The sequence below is a fragment of the Acinonyx jubatus genome, chromosome D1 (assembly GCF_027475565.1).
Source record: "Acinonyx jubatus isolate Ajub_Pintada_27869175 chromosome D1, VMU_Ajub_asm_v1.0, whole genome shotgun sequence".
NCBI lineage: Eukaryota > Metazoa > Chordata > Mammalia > Carnivora > Felidae > Acinonyx > Acinonyx jubatus.
In genome coordinates, this window is record NC_069390.1 from 6175289 (window position 1) to 6191754 (window position 16466).

General features: G+C 61.3%; 3 protein-coding genes across 6 annotated transcripts; all 3 read left to right on the forward strand.

Moving 5' to 3' along the window:
• Positions 1–338: 338 nt before the first annotated feature.
• Positions 339–2636, forward strand: B4GAT1 (beta-1,4-glucuronyltransferase 1). The gene is made up of 2 exons (XM_015067882.3): positions 339–1531; positions 1777–2636. The coding sequence occupies exons 1-2, from the start codon at positions 476–478 to the stop codon at positions 1966–1968; spliced, it is 1248 nt and encodes a 415-aa protein (XP_014923368.2). The 5' UTR covers positions 339–475; the 3' UTR covers positions 1969–2636.
• Positions 2637–2883: 247 nt separating this feature from the next.
• BRMS1 (BRMS1 transcriptional repressor and anoikis regulator) lies at positions 2884–10187 on the forward strand. Of its 4 annotated transcripts, none has more exons than XM_053202900.1 (11): positions 2884–3038; positions 4431–4737; positions 5802–5947; positions 6022–6112; positions 6278–6405; positions 6570–6649; positions 6764–6827; positions 7410–7502; positions 8666–8730; positions 9186–9225; positions 9633–10187. In XM_053202900.1, exons 3-11 carry the CDS (start codon positions 5809–5811, stop codon positions 9638–9640), a joined length of 708 nt encoding a protein of 235 aa, XP_053058875.1. In that variant the 5' UTR covers positions 2884–3038; positions 4431–4737; positions 5802–5808; the 3' UTR covers positions 9641–10187. The 4 variants fall into 4 exon arrangements, with proteins under 4 accessions (XP_053058875.1, XP_026901570.1, XP_053058874.1 ...); XM_027045769.2 differs by having other exon boundaries at positions 2885–3038; positions 6731–6827; XM_053202899.1 differs by having other exon boundaries at positions 2885–3038; positions 4431–4540; positions 6731–6827.
• An 882-nt stretch (positions 10188–11069) lies between these two features.
• RIN1 (Ras and Rab interactor 1) lies at positions 11070–16114 on the forward strand. The gene is made up of 10 exons (XM_027045763.2): positions 11070–11297; positions 11431–11611; positions 11710–11824; positions 11924–11996; positions 12141–12232; positions 12390–13130; positions 13358–13663; positions 13972–14103; positions 14241–14392; positions 15367–16114. The coding sequence occupies exons 1-10, from the start codon at positions 11212–11214 to the stop codon at positions 15859–15861; spliced, it is 2373 nt and encodes a 790-aa protein (XP_026901564.2). The 5' UTR covers positions 11070–11211; the 3' UTR covers positions 15862–16114.
• Positions 16115–16466: the final 352 nt, after the last annotated feature.

Genomic DNA, 16466 nt, shown 5'->3' on the forward strand with positions numbered 1-16466 from the left:
CAGGAGCTGGTGGAGGGAGAGAAGGCGGAAAGAAAGGGGCTTTTTGTGTTCCTTCCCGCCCGCCGCAGCCGCGAACCCGCGCCATCCTTCACCAAGCTGCAACCGAGCTCTGCCACGGTTTCCCTCCTTAAGGCGGGGGCGAGCGCGCCGGGGTTTCAGGACGCGCCTGGTCCAGGGGGTCGCGCACTGACCCGGAGGGAGGGGTGCATACCCCTGGGAACCCGGCAGGCGCGGCCGCGGGCACTTTCAGGGTTTGCAAAGCGCGGCGCGGCGGCGGATGCAGTAGCTCCTCCTCGCGCGCAGGGGGCGAGCTGGCGCACCCCGAGCCCCTCTCGGGAGGGGATGCTACGCCGGGCTCGGCTCGCCTCGGCTCGCTTCGGCTGCGCTCGGCAGGCTGCGGTAAATCCGGGCTTGCGGCGGCTGGCAAAGGCTGCGGCCCGGTGGTCCCTGCTGCGCGCTCGGAGCCCCGAGAGCCATGCAGATGTCCTACGCCATCCGGTGCGCCTTCTACCAGCTGCTTCTGGCCGCGCTAATGCTGGTGGCGATGCTGCAGCTGCTCTACCTGTCGCTGCTGTCCGGGCTGCACGGGCAGGAGGAGCAAGACCAGTATTTCGAGTTCTTTCCCCCGTCCCCGCGGTCCGTGGACCAGGTCAAGGCGCAGCTCCGTACCGCTCTGGCCTCTGGAGGCGTCCTGGACGCCAGTGGCGACTACCGAGTCTACAGGGGCCTCCTGAAGACCACCATGGACCCCAATGATGTGATCCTGGCCACGCATGCCAGCGTAGACAACCTGCTGCACCTGTCGGGCCTGTTGGAGCGCTGGGAGGGCCCGCTATCCGTGTCGGTGTTCGCGGCCACCAAGGAGGAGGCGCAACTAGCCACGGTGCTGACCTACGCGCTGAGCAGCCACTGCCCTGATATGCGCGCCAGGGTGGCCATGCACCTTGTGTGCCCCTCGCGCTATGAGGCCGCTGTGCCCGATCCCCGGGAACCGGGGGAGTTTGCCCTGCTGCGGTCCTGCCAGGAGGTCTTTGACAAGCTAGCCAGGGTGGCCCAGCCCGGGATCAATTATGCGCTGGGCACCAATGTCTCCTACCCTAATAATCTGCTGAGGAATCTGGCCCGTGAGGGGGCCAACTATGCCCTGGTAATCGACGTGGACATGGTGCCCAGCGAGGGGCTATGGAGAGGCCTGAGGGAAATGTTGGATCAGAGCAAGCAGTGGGCGGGCACAGCGCTGGTGGTGCCTGCCTTTGAGATCCGCCGAGCACGCCGCATGCCCACGAACAAGAACGAGCTGTTGCAGCTCTATCAAGTAGGCGAGGTGCGGCCCTTCTATTACGGGCTGTGCACGCCCTGCCAGGCGCCCACCAACTACTCCCGCTGGGTCAACCTGCCGGAAGAGACCTTGCTGAGGCCTGCCTATGTGGTTCCCTGGCAGGACCCCTGGGAACCATTCTACGTGGCCGGAGGCAAGGTGCCCACTTTCGACGAGCGCTTTCGGCAGTACGGCTTCAATCGCATCAGCCAGGTGCCCAAAAGGGAGAGGGCAGGGGAAAGGGGGTAGGAGGAATGGCGGGCTCTGGGAGCTATGAGTAGTCCTGGATGGAAAAGAGCCAATGAGGAAGGACAGTCATAGTTCAGGAGGTGGCTGGATGGTGTGGAAGATCCAGGATGCCTCCAGAGGAGTGGGGATGCTGGAGAGAGGCTTTAGGGATGTCAGTCTTGGCCCTAGAAATGTCATCCAACTTCGCTGACCTGTCTCTCCCCCAACAGGCCTGTGAGCTGCACGTGGCAGGATTTGATTTCGAGGTGCTGAACGAAGGTTTCCTGGTTCATAAGGGCTTCAAGGAAGCTTTGAAGTTCCATCCCCAAAAGGAGGCCGAAAATCAGCACAATAAGATCCTTTACCGCCAGTTCAAACAGGAGTTGAAGGCCAAGTACCCCGACTCCCCTCGTCACTGCTGAGCCCTTCCCTCCCCTAGTCCGAGAAGTCTCAGCCTCTTCCCTCCTTAGGCCGTCCCTCAGGCCTGACAGGGGTAAGAAATGTCACTCCACTTTACGGTGGTAGCTGTGGTGTTGGAACACTGGACTTGAATATGGGGTGCTGGGATCAAGTCCTAGCTTTACCACTAACTAGCTGTGTGGCCTTGAGCAAATCCCATTTCCTCTCTGAGCCTCAGTTATCCCATCTGTAAAAAGGGAGGTGAAAAATACCTACCTCACAGAACTGTTGGGAGGCTCAGATGAGATGCTACATGTGAAAACATTCTGTAAGCTTCGTACAAATGTGAAGTATTATTAATATTATTACAGTATTATTGTTGTTATTATTATTAACAATCTTGGGTGGGTGGGCAGTAGGAGAGCAAAGAGTATGAACAGGGCAGAACTGGGAAGTCGGAGGACTTAACAAAATGAACTTTTTGGAAAGAAATCAGATGGAGGCGTTGGATTTACTTCTTAGCTTTCGGGCAGAAGCCTACACCTCCTGGTTCTTCCAGGCCTCCGCCTTCAGGAGCTCTGGAGAAAGGAAGAGTCTGCAGGTTCCGTGCCAGATCTGTACCCTCGAACAGGCTGGGCTGGGCTATTTGCCTACCGATGACCATATGTAAATAAATGAGTGTTCACACCTACAGCTGGCTCCGTTACTCTCCCGAACCTGGCGTGCAGGGGGTGGGGTCGCCGGTTCTTCCCTTTCACGCGAGGGGCGGGGGGACCGGGGAAGGAGGTCGCTGCGGACCGAGGGGCGCCGACAGCGGGGCAAGAAAACCACAAGGGCCTTCTCCACCAGCCGTAGGCCTGCGCGAATTTCGGCCGGTTGCTATGGAGACCGGCCCCGCGGTATCCCAGCATGCCTCGCCCCCAGCTGCCCAAATGTGAGCTCGGCGACGGGCGCCTCCTGATCGCGTACACGGAAGTGCGGCGGGCCCCGCCTCCCGGGGAAGAGGCAAGGGCGCGACGCTTCCGGGAGCCCGGCGGCCGCGGGCACCTCTTAGGGAGTTTCAGGCGTCAACCCGGAGGCCCCACTCGCCGCGGTGCGTAACGCTGCTCATGGCACCTGGTTCGGCCCCTCTGGCCAGTGGGTCGGAGCTAGCCCAGTCAGGGCGGAAGCGGGGACCTAACCGGCCGGACGCGTGCGGCGCCGCGGGGCCGCAGCTGGCCGCCGAAGAGCCAGTGGTTGCTCCGCCCGCGGCGCCGGCGCAGACGGGAATGGAACCGGGCGGGAGGGTCCTGGCGCGCCGCGCCGCGCAGGGTCTGGGTTGGCTTCCTCGAGGGAGAAGAATCGGTCTTCTGTAGAGGCCTGCCCTCGAAATGCTTGCTCACTTTCTAAAAATATAAATTGAGTGTGCCCAGCGCCTTACAAGTTTCCTTTCCGTCCCTTTTCCCTTGCAATCATTACAACACTCAGAATGGCGAGGGTTACCCTCTTTTTGCACCAGGGTAAGGAGGGGAGGTTGTGATTAAATTGGCTCACTCGTTAGAATCAGAGACCGCCGGAGACAAAGTAAACGTATACATTTAACAATGAAGAGGGATTGCAAAATTTGGGAACTGCAGGAACTGGGGCTTGACAATGGGAAAGATGAGGCTGGTTTGGAGAACTGAGGGTTTTCAGGTCAGGTTCAGATCATTTGTGAAATCATTGAGGAATGTGACTAAACCGTCCTGTGAGCCAGTTATTTTACGGAACTGGAATTGGTGTCGAGGAAAGTGAACAGTACCTGGTGGGTTTGCTACCACTACAGGGCCCTGGGGCGACCAAGAAATAAATGCCTGCCCTGAAAGAGTGTGCTTTAATTTTTTTTTTTTTTTATGTTTCTTTCTGAGAGAGAGAGAACGCGAGCGAGCTTGAGCGGGGGAGGGGCAGAGAGAGAGAGAGGGAGACAGAATCTGAAGCCGGTTCCAGGCTCTGAGCGCTCAGCATAGAGCTGGAAGAGGGGCTTGAACTCACAAACCGCCAGATCATGACCTGAGCCGAAGTCAGTCGCTCAACTGACTGAGCCACCCAGGCGCCCCAAGAGTGTGCTTTGTTTAGTTTGTATTCCCACATGCTCTAGCCGTGAAGTGAGTAAGTACTATGCCGGATGAATAAGGTACATGTGCATCCCTGCCCTGGTGAGGCTTACAGCCTGGTTGGGCAAACGTGAAAATGGGCAGGGAGGACACGTAAATAAATAGGGCTTCCCGGAGGGAGTGGTGTCTACATGCATGTAAAGGACTACAAAGCCGTGCCCGGGGAAGTGGGAAGAACATCACCAAATAGAAGCCTCCAGTAGGCAGAGAGATTATCTGTTGAGAGGACTATTTAGTCTTCCTCGTAGGTGACCTCTTGGCAGCATTGTTACGACTCCTTCCTCCTAAAATTCTTTCTCCCATGACTGAATTTTTCCTCTTCCGCCTCTTGCTAATTTCCTTCTACTTTGCAGGGGTTTCATCATCTGTCCCTTTGGTGACCCTGGGAGTTCCATCATGGACCTCTTCTCCACACATTCTGCCCTGCTGGTTGCACCCTCTCCCAAGGCCTGAAGAACTCACTATATGCTGATGACCATCACATCTCTGCAGCCCAGACTTCTCTCTGAGGCTTACACTCCTCTGCCCCCCACCCTGCCCTTTCTCTCGTTTTGGGGTCTCTGTACATGCTATTCGGTCTGCTTGGAAAGTTCCCTCCCCAGCCATCCCAGCTCATCTGTCTGCAAGCCCTCCCTGCTGATGCAGCAAGGATCTTCCTCTGTAAGCCCTCACTGTTGGAGCAAGCTCCAGGTTCCAGTTAGATGGCTCTGCCATATGCCCCCCTCCCCAGTCTTAACTCTTCTCACACCACAGTACAGTTCCACTTCTCTGCCTCTCTCCCAGGAACCTGTAAACTTGAGGTCTATCTCAAGTTGTTTATTTGCCTCGTTGAGCACAGCGTCTGCCGTACTGACGGTACCTGGCGTATATTAGACCTTTAGTAAATATCAGATGAGTATCTAAAAGAAGGAATGATTAATAGTGTTCATTCTTGCTGAGAAGTCAACTAAGATAAGCACTAAAAAATACTGGCACTGGGCACAAGGAGGTTGTCACTTAAGGCCACATGATTCGCCTCAGCCGAGGGCGATGCATAGAGAAATGGAATGGAACACCCTGGGGATTCAAGAGTAGGAACAGCCAGAGCCTTGAAGAGTGTAGCTGTGAAGTGGGAGATGGGGAGCGGTTAAGTGGAATGGGGCAAGGTCTTGTGTTTCTGCTGTTCCTAAATGGTGGGGGGAGGGGGGGGTAGCACTGATCACGCCTGAAGTTTCCTGGGAAGGAGCCATCAAGAGGGAGAGCTGCAGGAACAGTGGAGATGGGGACGCTGTTAGCATGAGGCTCCAGAGGAAGCAGAAGGACGTGGGCTTTGACCCAGAGCACAGTGAGAGGACAAGAGGATTGCAGAATGTTCTCCAAAAGAAAAGTGAGGTCATTCCAGGCAGAGGGATCAGCAGGAAGGCGTGAAGAGGAGGAAGGAATGGTGTACTTAACGACTGACCCTTAGATAGTGGGGTGAGGAAAATGGACCAGTGCAGTCACAAGTTTGGGCCCAGTCCCAGAGGCAGTGGGGAACCCATTGGTGTTTCCCATCTTCTGGACCATCCCCTTGGCCGGCATTCCGCAGACTGGGATCGCCACCAGTGTCCAAGGATGTGAGCGTTTCCACGGCTCCCAGGCTTCTGGGAGATGTGCAGACAGGGCTTGGTTCGACTCCCGGCAGGGCCAGTCTCCTGCTTGGAACTAAGGGCAGTGGCAGTTGATGGCTCCCCTCCTTCTCCCAGAGCCCAGATGCCCGTGCAGCCTCCAGGCAAAGACACAGAAGAGATGGAAGCAGAGGGTGATTCAGCCGCTGAGATGAATGGGGAGGAGGAAGAGAGCGAGGAGGAACGGAGCGGCAGCCAGACTGAGTCAGAGGAGGAGAGCTCAGGTGAGCCCCCACGGCACACACCCCGGTGCCCACCCGCTCCTCCCCAGCCAGCCCTGACCGGCCTCTTGTCCCAGAGATGGACGATGAGGACTATGAGCGGCGTCGCGGCGAGTGCGTCAACGAGATGCTGGACCTGGAGAAGCAGTTCTCAGAGCTAAAGGAGAAGTGAGTGGAGGGCGCCCAGGGCTGGGTCTTCGGGAACCCGGGGTGAGGAGGCAGCGGGCCTGGTGCCGGGCAGGGGTGGCTGAGGGCCTCATGCGCGGGGCCTGCCACGGAGCAGGCGCTTGGCCTCGTGTTTGAGGGACAAACATGCTGCCTTTTACCCCCCAGGTTGTTCAGGGAACGGCTGAGTCAGCTGAGGGTGCGGCTGGAGGAAGTGGGGGCTGAGAGAGCGCCTGAATACACAGAGCCTCTGGGGGGGCTGCAGCGGAGCCTCAAGATCCGCATTCAGGTGGCAGGTCTGCGGGCTGTCCTGTGCTCTGGACCCCCTCCCTCCTCCTCTGCCAGAGCCCATGGTTCCCTTCTTTTCTCATCCCTGCCCAGCCCTGCTCCGGAGTGGCTCCCCTTTTTGGAGCCACGGGTCCCTGGCCAAGCGGGGCCTCCCATCTCCCTCCCCCTGCAGGGATCTACAAGGGCTTCTGCCTGGACGTGATCCGGAATAAGTACGAGTGTGAGCTGCAGGGAGCCAAGCAGCACCTGGAGGTGAATGGGGCTGGGCGCTGGGGGAGGCAAACGGAAGTGGCTGGGCCCTGCAGCCCTGCTGAGCGGCCCCACCCCTTCCAGAGTGAGAAGCTGCTGCTCTACGACACCCTGCAGGGGGAGCTGCAGGAGCGGATCCAGAGGCTGGAAGAGGACCGCCAGAGCCTGGACATCAGCTCTGGTGAGGCTGCCCTGGGCCCTGCTCTGTCCGTGCCCACCCCTTGGCGGGGCCTCCGCTGCCCTGCCCGCCCGAGGGGCGTGGAGGAGGACCTGCTTCTTGGGGTTACTGTGGGGACTAAGTGGAACCAGGCACAGAAAGGACCCGGCCCAGTGCCTGGTGTAGAGTGGAGGCTCACAAAGTATGGGTCTCCGTACCCTCCTCGGCCCCTGCTCTCTTTCCAGAACAGGAGGTGTCATTCTGACGCACCCACCCGTACAATAGCCACAGTCCCTTCTGCGTCCACAGCGCCTGTGTTCATATGGGGTCCTAAAGAGGCCAGAATTGTCATTGTCCCACTATCCCCTAAACAATTGAAGAAACCGGGCTCACCAAAGTGCACAGACCTCGCTCCCTGGCCTGCACAGCTGTGCCATCTGGGCCTGAGCTCAGCTTCCAAGCCCCGGGCGAGGGTGCCCTCCACCGCCGCGGGAGGCAGAGGAGGGGTCAGGGACGGCCTGGCTCGCATGAAAGGCCCAGGCTACAAGGGTAGGGTGCCCCGGGGCCTCCGGCGCCTCGCTCCTAACTCCGGGTCCGGGGGCACAGAGTGGTGGGATGACAGACTCCATGCCGGAAGCAGTGCAAAGACTTGGGATTCTCTGCCGCCCAGCAAGAGGAAGAAGGCGCCTCTCGTTTCTGGTATCCTTCCACCCACGAGCACCCAAACTGGGCAGGACGTCCAGACTGGGGGAGGGGGTGGAGGACAGAGTCAGACTAGACGCGTTTATGGTCATGTGGCCTCACGTAGCCCTGTCCAGGCAAATCCAACCGTCAGGGAGTTTCTGTGGGGCCCTGGGTCTCTCCTGGGCTGTGTGGACCCTAGAGACACAGGAGCGTCCATTCGGTGACTCCCCATAACTTCTTTTGAGGCCCTTCTGGCTTTCCCACAACGTCCCATCCCAGACAGGTCCCAGACTGTCCCACCACCCCACCCACCCCCACTTTCCTCCCTGGGGATGCCTTGCTGCCCATCTCTGCCCCTCCGGTGCTTGTCTCACATGTTACCTCCTCTGTGAAGCCTCTCCTGGTCCCCCCCCCCCCCCGCCGCCTCCCCAGTGGCTATGGCTTCTCTCTCCTCTGCACCCCCGTGGCCTAAACTGGGGGCACCCGCATCCCATGTAGGAATAGTTGCCTGTCACCTTAGGCATGAGCCCTTTCAGCCCAGGGTCTGCTGAGCCTCTGTCCCTCCTGACGTCGTCCAGCACAGACTTGAATGGAATTCTCATGCCCTTGTCTCCACACCGGGTGTTTCCGCGGCCTCAGGTTCTCGGGGCGCTGGCTGCCTGGTGATGGCAGGCAGTCCAGGCAGGGAGGGAGGAGACAGGGCTGCAAGGCCTTGACGGGTGAATGGAGGTGAGGGCATGCAGATATCAGGTACAGAGGACAGAGCGGATGGTCCCCAGAGGGGAGCGTGAGACCAAGGGAGGATCACCTCCACGATGGAAGAGACTGGAGTGTATGTGTAGAAGGGGCCGGATGAGGGGTCAGAACAGAAGGAGCAAGGTCCCTGAGTGGGTGGAATGGGTGTTGGACTGCTGACCTTTAAACTGGAGAGAGGAGGTGAGGGGGAGCCAAGGGTAGGTAGGGGTGTGGCTCCATACCCCCCATAGGCCCCACCCCAAGAACCTGGGAACCAAGAGGTAGGAGGTGGAGCCTGCTTTCTAACTCTGGTCCTGAGCCCCTCCCCACTGTGGTGCCACCTCCCCCAAGTGTTGGAGCTCCCGGGCAGAGGGGCAGAGGGGCAGAGGCCTGTTGCCTACCCCCTCCACTGGGCTTCCTGCTTTCCTTGACCCCCGCTGCAGGTCCTTACATCGTGTACATGCTGCAGGAGATTGACATCCTGGAGGACTGGACAGCTATCAAAAAGGTGGGGCCGGCACCCCCTGCTTTGGTCTTGCAGGCTCACCACACGTGGGCTTCCTGAGGGCCTGAGAGCTCTGCTCGTCCCTCGGCACCTCCTGCCTTCAGCCCAGGTCCCCTGGCATCGCTGTCAGCTCACAGGCCCCCCTTTGCCTGAGGCTTCCCTGCAAGAGGGACCTTTTAGTCTGTGTCTGCCCCTTCCTCCTTCCAGGGCAGGTTTTGATGGGATAGGAGGAAGGGAGGGAGGGAAGGCGGGAAGGCAGCTGGGCTGGCCTGGCCTCTGACTGGGAGACCACATCACAGCCTTGCCTAGAAAGGGTCCTCCGCTCCCCACCCGTGTGGATGCAGCACTGACCCGGCAGCCTCCCCCGCCCCCCCCCCCCCCAGAGGCTGATGTGGAGGAGGGCACTTGCCAAGCTGGAGGCAGACTCTCAAGGGGGGCTCTTCTTCTCACCCACCCAGGCTAGGGCGGCTGTGTCCCCTCAGAAGAGAAAAGCAGATGGTAAGAACCACAGGAGCTGCTCTGCCTCCTGCCGCCCCCCTCCCCCAGCCCAGCCTCCTAGAAAGGAGCCCAGAAAGAGGCAGTGCTTGTGTCAGATCAGTGGCCCCAGTTAGAGCGATCTGGGTCTGAGGGCACTTTGGGAGTTTGGGGAGCAGGAGCCAGGGTGGGGGTGGGGAAGCTCTAGGTCGATGGGGCTAGGGGATGGAGCCCCCCACAACCAGGACTGGTCAGGGAGGGCTGGAATGCTGAGCACCAGCAGTGGGGTGGCCCTGGTGGGCCCATGGCCGTAGAGCTGCCCTGGGCCAGACCTAGGCTGCTCCTCCCAGCCCCCCACAGGCAATGGTGCTCCTCCCTTTTTGGTTCACCTTTTCACCTGTGGCGAATTTCCCCCTCCCGCCTTCCCTCAGGACCTTGACCCTGCTGTTCAGGGCCAAGGGGCCCCTCAGAGCAGCTGGCAGCAACCCCAGGATTTGCATTTTCCTGCTGTGGGAAGGCGGACTGACAAACCCCTCAGGGTCTAGCCAGACAGCTCCCTGGTGCTGCTGCTGGGCCTTCCTCTCCAGCCACCACTGGTCTGGACTCCTCTGCCCTCCTCGGAGGCCTGCACAGCTGTGGCCCAGAGCCGCCCTAGCCAGGCAAGACTGTCTCCTCCGTCCCCAGTGAGCCCGCCACCTTCCCCTCCCAAAGGTCAGCCTCCTCTGTGCCCTCCCAGACAAAGAAGATGTGGCTCATCTTAAGCCAAAGCAACATCCTCTCTGCTGACCTCGGACCAGTCACTGAGCCAGTGATCTGGGCCCCACTTCGTGGGATCTCTGACCCGGGAATTACATTTTGGGGGCCTGTCTCTCCTGGCTGTCGCTAGAGATGAGAAGGCTCCCCGAGTCTTCTCAAGGAGGTTCTTGGTATCTGTCTCCCAGATTTCAGGGACTGGAATTAAAACCTTTCCTGGGACTCTGCCATGACCTATGTGTGTCTGATTTATGCCTTGCAAGGGAATCAGGGCTCTCATGGGGGGAGCCTGAGTCGGGCAGTCTCTTCTGAGGTCCCTGGTACCTTCCTACAGCAGGAGCCTCCCTGCTCTGAGTCGGGGTATAGAGAGGGTAAGGGGGTGGCTCTCCCACCATACCCTCCAGGAGTGGGGGACCGGGCCCTGGATGACCAGGGGCTCGTGAGCAAAGCCCAAAGCAACATGTGGCACAGGCAGACCACGTGTTCTGGGGTGGAGAAGGGGACCGTGTGCTCTGTGCTTGGAGACTGGGTCATGCCTGCACCTGCCCCAGTCACTTGGCAGATTGGTGAGGCAGGCTGGCCAGGCCTGTGTGCGTAGGAGGCAGCTGGCAGCACCGTGTGCTGACGACCTCACAACCAACCCCCCCCCCCCCACCATTTAGCGCCGAGTGTTAGAACCACCCCCAGAACCTCAGTTAAGCAAAGGGGTTAGTTTCCATGGAGACACAGCATCCTTTCTCCATAGCAACCTGATATTCCAAAACCTAAGTTAGGCTGGGGGGGGATGAGTCATCTGTGACCAGCAGGGGGTGCTCTCCCACAGGGCTGACCCCAAGACCACGCACAGATGAGCAATTGACCACAGACTTAAAGGTGCCCCAAGGGCAAGACTTGGGCCTGTGGGGACCCAGAAGGGCCCAGCTTAACCCCTTCCCGCCTGCCTGTGTGGTTTGGGGAGGCTGGTAAGGCTTCAGGATGCACTGTGCGGGGGTGGTGGCCCCGCAGCTGGGGCTCCTGGGGTGGCACTTCTACGGAGGGGGATGCCTGCCCCCTTAGGCTGGGCCCAGAACAAAGAGGAAGTGGGCACTGCCCAGGCTGAGTGGACACACAAGAGTTAACTGGCGGGGCGTGACAGGGCGAACCGCCCTCAGGAAGTGTTACTCACCACCGGGAATGTGAGCGCGCTGTTGCCTTGGGGGCTGGATTCTCTTCCTGAGTCCTGGGAGAAACCGGGAGAAACCGAAGGAGCTCCCAGCCATGGAAACCCCTGGGGAGCCAGAAGCAGGCCCTCTCGGAGCCCCCAGCCTGTCCAACTTCGCACCTGGGCACCCGGAGAGAGAAAAGTTAGTGAAGTTGGAAGGGCAGCCCGGTGGGGCAGGGAGGGACGGCAGTCTGTCCCAGGGCAGAGAAGGAGGAAAGGGTCGGGCAAGGGTCCCAACCCCCGGACCCCTGCTCCAATCTGGTGACCACTCCTAGGCCAGCCCAGGACCCGCTCTACGACGTGCCTGGGGCCAGCGGGGGGCCGGCGGGTGGGCCCCAGCGGCCCGGGCGCACCGTGAGCCTGCGGGAGCGCTTGCTGCGCACACGGCCCGTGTGGCTGCAGCTCCGGGCCAACGCGGCGGCTGCACTGCACGTGCTGAGGACTGAGCCCCCGGGGGTGAGTCTGGCCCCTGACCCCAGGACTGGCCAGCGGAGGGTGGCGGGGAGAGAGGCTGGACACGGAGGTCCCGAGCCCCCGACCCCTGTCCCTTGCAGACGTTCCTGGTGCGGAAATCTAACACTCGTGGGTGCCAGGCCCTGTGCGTGAGGCTGCCCGAGGCCAGCGGCCCTTCGTTTGTCTCTAGCCACTACATCCAGGAGAGCCCTGGGGGTGAGCGGGACTGGCCTGGGGGGTAGGGGCTGGAAGCAGTCAGGGCAGGGCACGGGGGTGTTCCCCAGAAAACAACCACACTTCCCGTCCGTCTCTCAGGCGTCTCCTTGGAGGGCTCAGAGCTCACGTTCCCAGACCTGGTCCAGCTCATCTGTGCCTACTGCCATACCCGGTGAGCCTGGCCGCAGGGCGCCTGGTCTGCGTTGGTCCCTGCTCCCTGGGACATCCTGTCCTCCCAGCCCCTCCAGGTCCTGCTAGCCCCCAGAGCCCTGAACATCCCTCACCCCTGGCTTTCTGTTTCCCTCTCTGGCCTCAGGGACATCCTTCTCCTCCCACTCCAGCTCCCCAGAGCCATCTGCCAGGCAGCCACCCACAAGGAACTGGAAGCCATCTCCCATCTGGGCATCGGTAAGGGGTCCTCTGCTACCCATTGCACAGATGGACAAGCTGAGGCCAAGGGGAAAAGAGAAGGCACATGGGCACACAGCCTGAGCCTGTGCCTTTCCCTCAGTCAGGCACCCTCCCCAAGCCTCCCTGAGACCCCCAAATGCTTTCTCTTCCCTAGAGTTCTGGAGCTCCTCCCTCAATACCAAGGCTCAGCCGGGCCTGTCTGAAGGCCCGCTGCTGCCCCGGCTGAAGCCCCGGTCCCCGCAAGAACTGGACCAGGGCACAGGAGCCGCCCTGTGCTTCTTCAATCCCCTGTTCCCAGGGGACCTGGGCCCCACCAAGCGGGAGAAATTCAAGAGGAGCTTCAAAGTACGCGTGTCCACAGAGACCTCCAGCCCTCTGTCTCCACCTGCCATGCCACCTCCCCCGGTCCCCGTGCTGCCGGGGGCAGCCCCCAACCAGACAGAAAGGTTACCCCCTCACCAGCTTCTGCGGAGGGAGAGCTCTGTGGGGTACCGTGTGCCAGGGAGTGCCAGCCCCAGCCTTCCACCCCTGCCCTCCCTCCAGGAGGTAGACTGTGGCTCCCCCAGCAGCTCAGAAGAAGAGGGGGCGCCAGGGTCCCGGGGAAGCCCAGCCACCTCACCCCGCCTGGGCCGCCGCCGGCGGCCGCTGCTTCGGTCCATGAGCTCTGCCTTCTGCTCCCTGCTGGCCCCGGAGCGGCAGGTGGGCCGGGCAGCCACGGCGCTGGTGGAGGACCGTCACACGGCCGTCGGCCAGCTGGTGCAGGACCTGCTGACCCAGGTGCGGGCCGGCCCCGAGCCCCGGGAGCTGCAGGGTGTCCGAGAGGCACTGAGCCGGGCTCGGGCCATGCTGAGCGCAGAGCTGGGCCCTGAGAAGCTGCTGCCACCTGAGAGACTGGGTGAGACTCCGGCCCAGGCTTCACAGGCTCGGCCCACCTCTCCATTCATTCCAGCGCTACCCATTCCCCGCCTCTCCCCTGCTATTCTCCCACCTCCCCAGGTCTCCCCCTCCCTTTCACCTCTCTTCCTCCCCGACTACACTCCCCCTGCCCCCCACCTCCGCCCTGGGACTCTGGCTCCCACTCGCACCCTCGTTCCCCTGACCCTGGCCGCCTCTCCCCCGCAGAACACATCTTGGAGAAGTCTCTGCATCGCTCCGTGCTCAAGCCTCTCAGGCCCATCCTGGCGGCTCGCCTGCGGTGCCGGCTTTCTGCCGACGGCTCCCTGGGCCGCCTGGCTGAGGGCCTCCGCCTGGCTCGGTCCCAGGGCCCCGGAGCCTTTGGGTCCCACCTGAGCCTGCCCTCCCCGGGAGAGATGGAGCAGGTGCGTCAGAAGCTGCTGCAGCTGCTCCGTGCCTACTCACCCAGTGCCCAGGTCAAGCGGCTCCTGCAGGCTTGCAAGCTGCTCTACACAGCCCTGAGGACCCAGGCCGGTAGGCCCCCTCCTACCACTCCCTGCCAGCCCCCTGCCGAGTGGGGGGGGGGCGGGGAGGGGTGGTGGCGCAGAAATTCCAGAACAGCACAGGTGGGGGGATGGGTCCAACACTCCCATCTCACAGATGGTGCCACTGAGGCCCAGAGAGTAGAGCCTCCTCTCCACAGCCCCTATCGGTGGTTGCCATAGAGACCACATCACCCAAGGCCGGCGGGTGGAGGGGAGGGTCACCGAATGAGGCAAGGCGTGGATACCGACCCTGGGACCCCAGAGGAGTCTGAAGCTTCCTCCTCTATCACCCCACAGGGGAGGGTGCAGGGGCAGACGCGTTCCTCCCGCTGCTGAGCCTCGTCCTGGCCCAGTGCGACCTTCCCGAGCTGCTGCTGGAGGCTGAGTACATGTCAGAGCTTCTGGAGCCCACTCTGCTCACCGGAGAGGGTGAGGGAGCCCCTCCTCGGGCCGCCTGCCTGTCTGTGGGGGGCCGGGGGGCCTTAGGGGCCCCCGAGTAGGTGGTGGGGTCTGGGGAAGGGTCACCCACCCTCAGCCTGAGCTACATTCTTCCCCTCGTGTCCCAGGTGGTTACTACCTGACCAGCCTCTCGGCCAGCCTGGCCCTGCTGAGTGGCCTGGACCAGGCCCACATGCTCCCCCTGAGCCCCTCCCAGGAGCTACAACGTTCCCTCAGCCTCTGGGAGCAGCGCCGCCTGCCTGCCACCCACAGCTTCCAGGTAACAGGGCCTCCACGTTGCCCACCCCCCCCCCACCGCCAAGCCCCCAGGGGGTGGGGGGTGGGGGGTGGGGGTGGGGCAGGGGTGCCTGTTGGTTCTGGCATCTTCCTGCGCAGTCCCCTCCTTTTCCCAGCAGGGGAAATTCTGGTCCTACATCACCGTGCCGGAGAAACAGCACCCTGTGTGGACCCAATGTCAAAGCCTAGCCTTTCTAGACAGGGTGCATTCCATGTGCCGGCACCGTGCTCCGTGCTCTAGGGGCTCAGCCCCGCAGCTTCATAGAAACTCTGAAGTTTCCATTATTAGGACCGTTACTCTCTCCATTCTACAGATAAGGAAACAGACAAGACACGGGGAGCGAAAGGGACACGGGTGGCAAATTCAAGCCCCAAATCCTGGCTTCCAGCCCCCACATGGGGCTCTGGCCTTTCCTGGAGTCAGGCTCCCAGCCCATGCTCCCCTCACCCTCCCCTCCATCCAGTCAAGGGATCCTTCCTAGCCTCGGTTAAGAGTTTAGACGTTGTAGCCAGATCCTGGGTTCAAGTCCGGGCGGGCTCTGCTACTTTCTATTTGCAGGAGCGTGGGCAAGTTATGTCACCCCTCTGTGCCTCGATTTCTTTATCTATAAAATGAGGTCATGGTACTTACCTCGTGGGGTGGATGTCAGACTTAAATGAGTTCATGCAGGACGAGTGCTGAGGGCACCGAGTAGTATGGTTGTTGGGCTCCCTGCAGGGGCGTGCGGGAGCCATCCTCCCGGCCTGCCCGCAGCTATGACCCACTAGCCAACACAGCTCTCTCCCTTCCTCAGAGCCCTGCTTGAAGCTCACCTTGTCCAAAAAGCTTCTGTCACTTGGTTCTACCGCTGGATCTATACCACCCAGTGAGGAGTCTGCACTGGGGGCCTCAAGCTCTGTGGGCAGATATATACCAGGCAGGATTGAGCTCTCATTTTCGCTTCTCCTCCTGCACAGCACCTCCTCCGAGTGGCCTATCAGGACCCCAGCAGTGGCTGTACCTCCAAGACCCTGGCTGTGCCCCCAGGGGCCTCAGTTGCCACCCTGAGCCAGCTCTGTGCCACGAAGTTCCGAGTGACCCAGCCTGACACATTCGGCCTCTTCCTGTACAGGGAACAGGGCTACCACCGCTTGTCTCCTGGAGCCCTGGTCCACAGGCTTCCCACAACCGGCTACCTCGTCTATCGCAAGGCCGAGCGGCCCGACACCCATGGGGCCGCACCTGGGGCTACAACAGAGAGGGACAGTGGGGAGCTGGAGGCAGGGGGCAGGGAGGAGGAGGAAGGGGGCCGGGGAGATGGGATCATCGAGGTCAAGGCCGGTCCTGGGGACAGCAGGGGAGAGTCTGAGACAACTGCCGAGAGGGTGCAGGGAAGCGTGGGCCAGGCCAGGGGGGGCCCTGCCCCACCGGGGGGACCAGAGGCTGAGGGAAGCAGAGCAGCAGAGGAGTAGCCGGGAGCGGCCAGAAGGGCCATTTGGGACAGAAAACCCTGAGCTTGCTGGGAAGGCCTTTCAGAGCCGGCCATCAGCCCCACCCCTCTTAGCCGCCATCTAGCCCCACCCCGGGCCGCTCCCGTGTCCGCCACCAGCTCTGTCTGATATTTGTCTCTGTGATCACACCTGCTGGGGTGGTCCCCAGACTGGCTGCAGCTGTAGCCCCAGAGCACCGGAATAAAGCGGAGGGGGGTCTCCCCGCCGGAGGTCAGCCAGCCTGTAGTGGTCAGTGTGCCCGACCTCTGGCAAAGGAATGGGGCACTACGCAGGCAGCCCTTCCAGGCTGGGGGCTTCAAGGCCCTGAAAGGCTTCACCTCCTCCGGGGAGCCCAGTCCAGCCCTAGCCTGCCTAGAGGGCCGGCAGCTCCCAGTTTCAGTGTCCTCACCTGCAGAGTGGAGGTGCCATTGCTGCCCTGCCTTCTCGCCGAAGTCCTGCGGGGGTCAAGTGGACGGTTTTGCTCCAAAGCAGAGCTCAGACTGGAAGGGGAGGGAGGGAGGTGGGATGTCAGCAGGACCCCCTCCAAGGGTCTGTTGTCTGCATTCACTGAAGGTTCTCGCCAGCAT

What these genes read in the sequence shown, in the direction of transcription:
- B4GAT1 (XM_015067882.3), top strand. Translation starts at nt 476, where the DNA reads ATGCAGATGTCCTACGCCATCCGGTGCGCCTTCTACCAGCTGCTTCTG. An exon ending in GCTTCAATCGCATCAGCCAG is followed by an intron (nt 1,532 to 1,776) that starts GTGCCCAAAAGG and finishes CTCCCCCAACAG; the next exon opens with GCCTGTGAGCTGCACGTGGC.
- BRMS1 (XM_027045769.2), top strand. Translation starts at nt 5,809, where the DNA reads ATGCCCGTGCAGCCTCCAGGCAAAGACACAGAAGAGATGGAAGCAGAG. An exon ending in GAGCCAAGCAGCACCTGGAG is followed by an intron (nt 6,650 to 6,730) that starts GTGAATGGGGCT and finishes CACCCCTTCCAG; the next exon opens with AGTGAGAAGCTGCTGCTCTA. An exon ending in ACTGGACAGCTATCAAAAAG is followed by an intron (nt 8,731 to 9,185) that starts GTGGGGCCGGCA and finishes TCACCCACCCAG; the next exon opens with GCTAGGGCGGCTGTGTCCCC.
- RIN1 (XM_027045763.2), top strand. Translation starts at nt 11,212, where the DNA reads ATGGAAACCCCTGGGGAGCCAGAAGCAGGCCCTCTCGGAGCCCCCAGC. An exon ending in GGGCACCCGGAGAGAGAAAA is followed by an intron (nt 11,298 to 11,430) that starts GTTAGTGAAGTT and finishes GACCACTCCTAG; the next exon opens with GCCAGCCCAGGACCCGCTCT. An exon ending in TGTGCCTACTGCCATACCCG is followed by an intron (nt 11,997 to 12,140) that starts GTGAGCCTGGCC and finishes CTCTGGCCTCAG; the next exon opens with GGACATCCTTCTCCTCCCAC.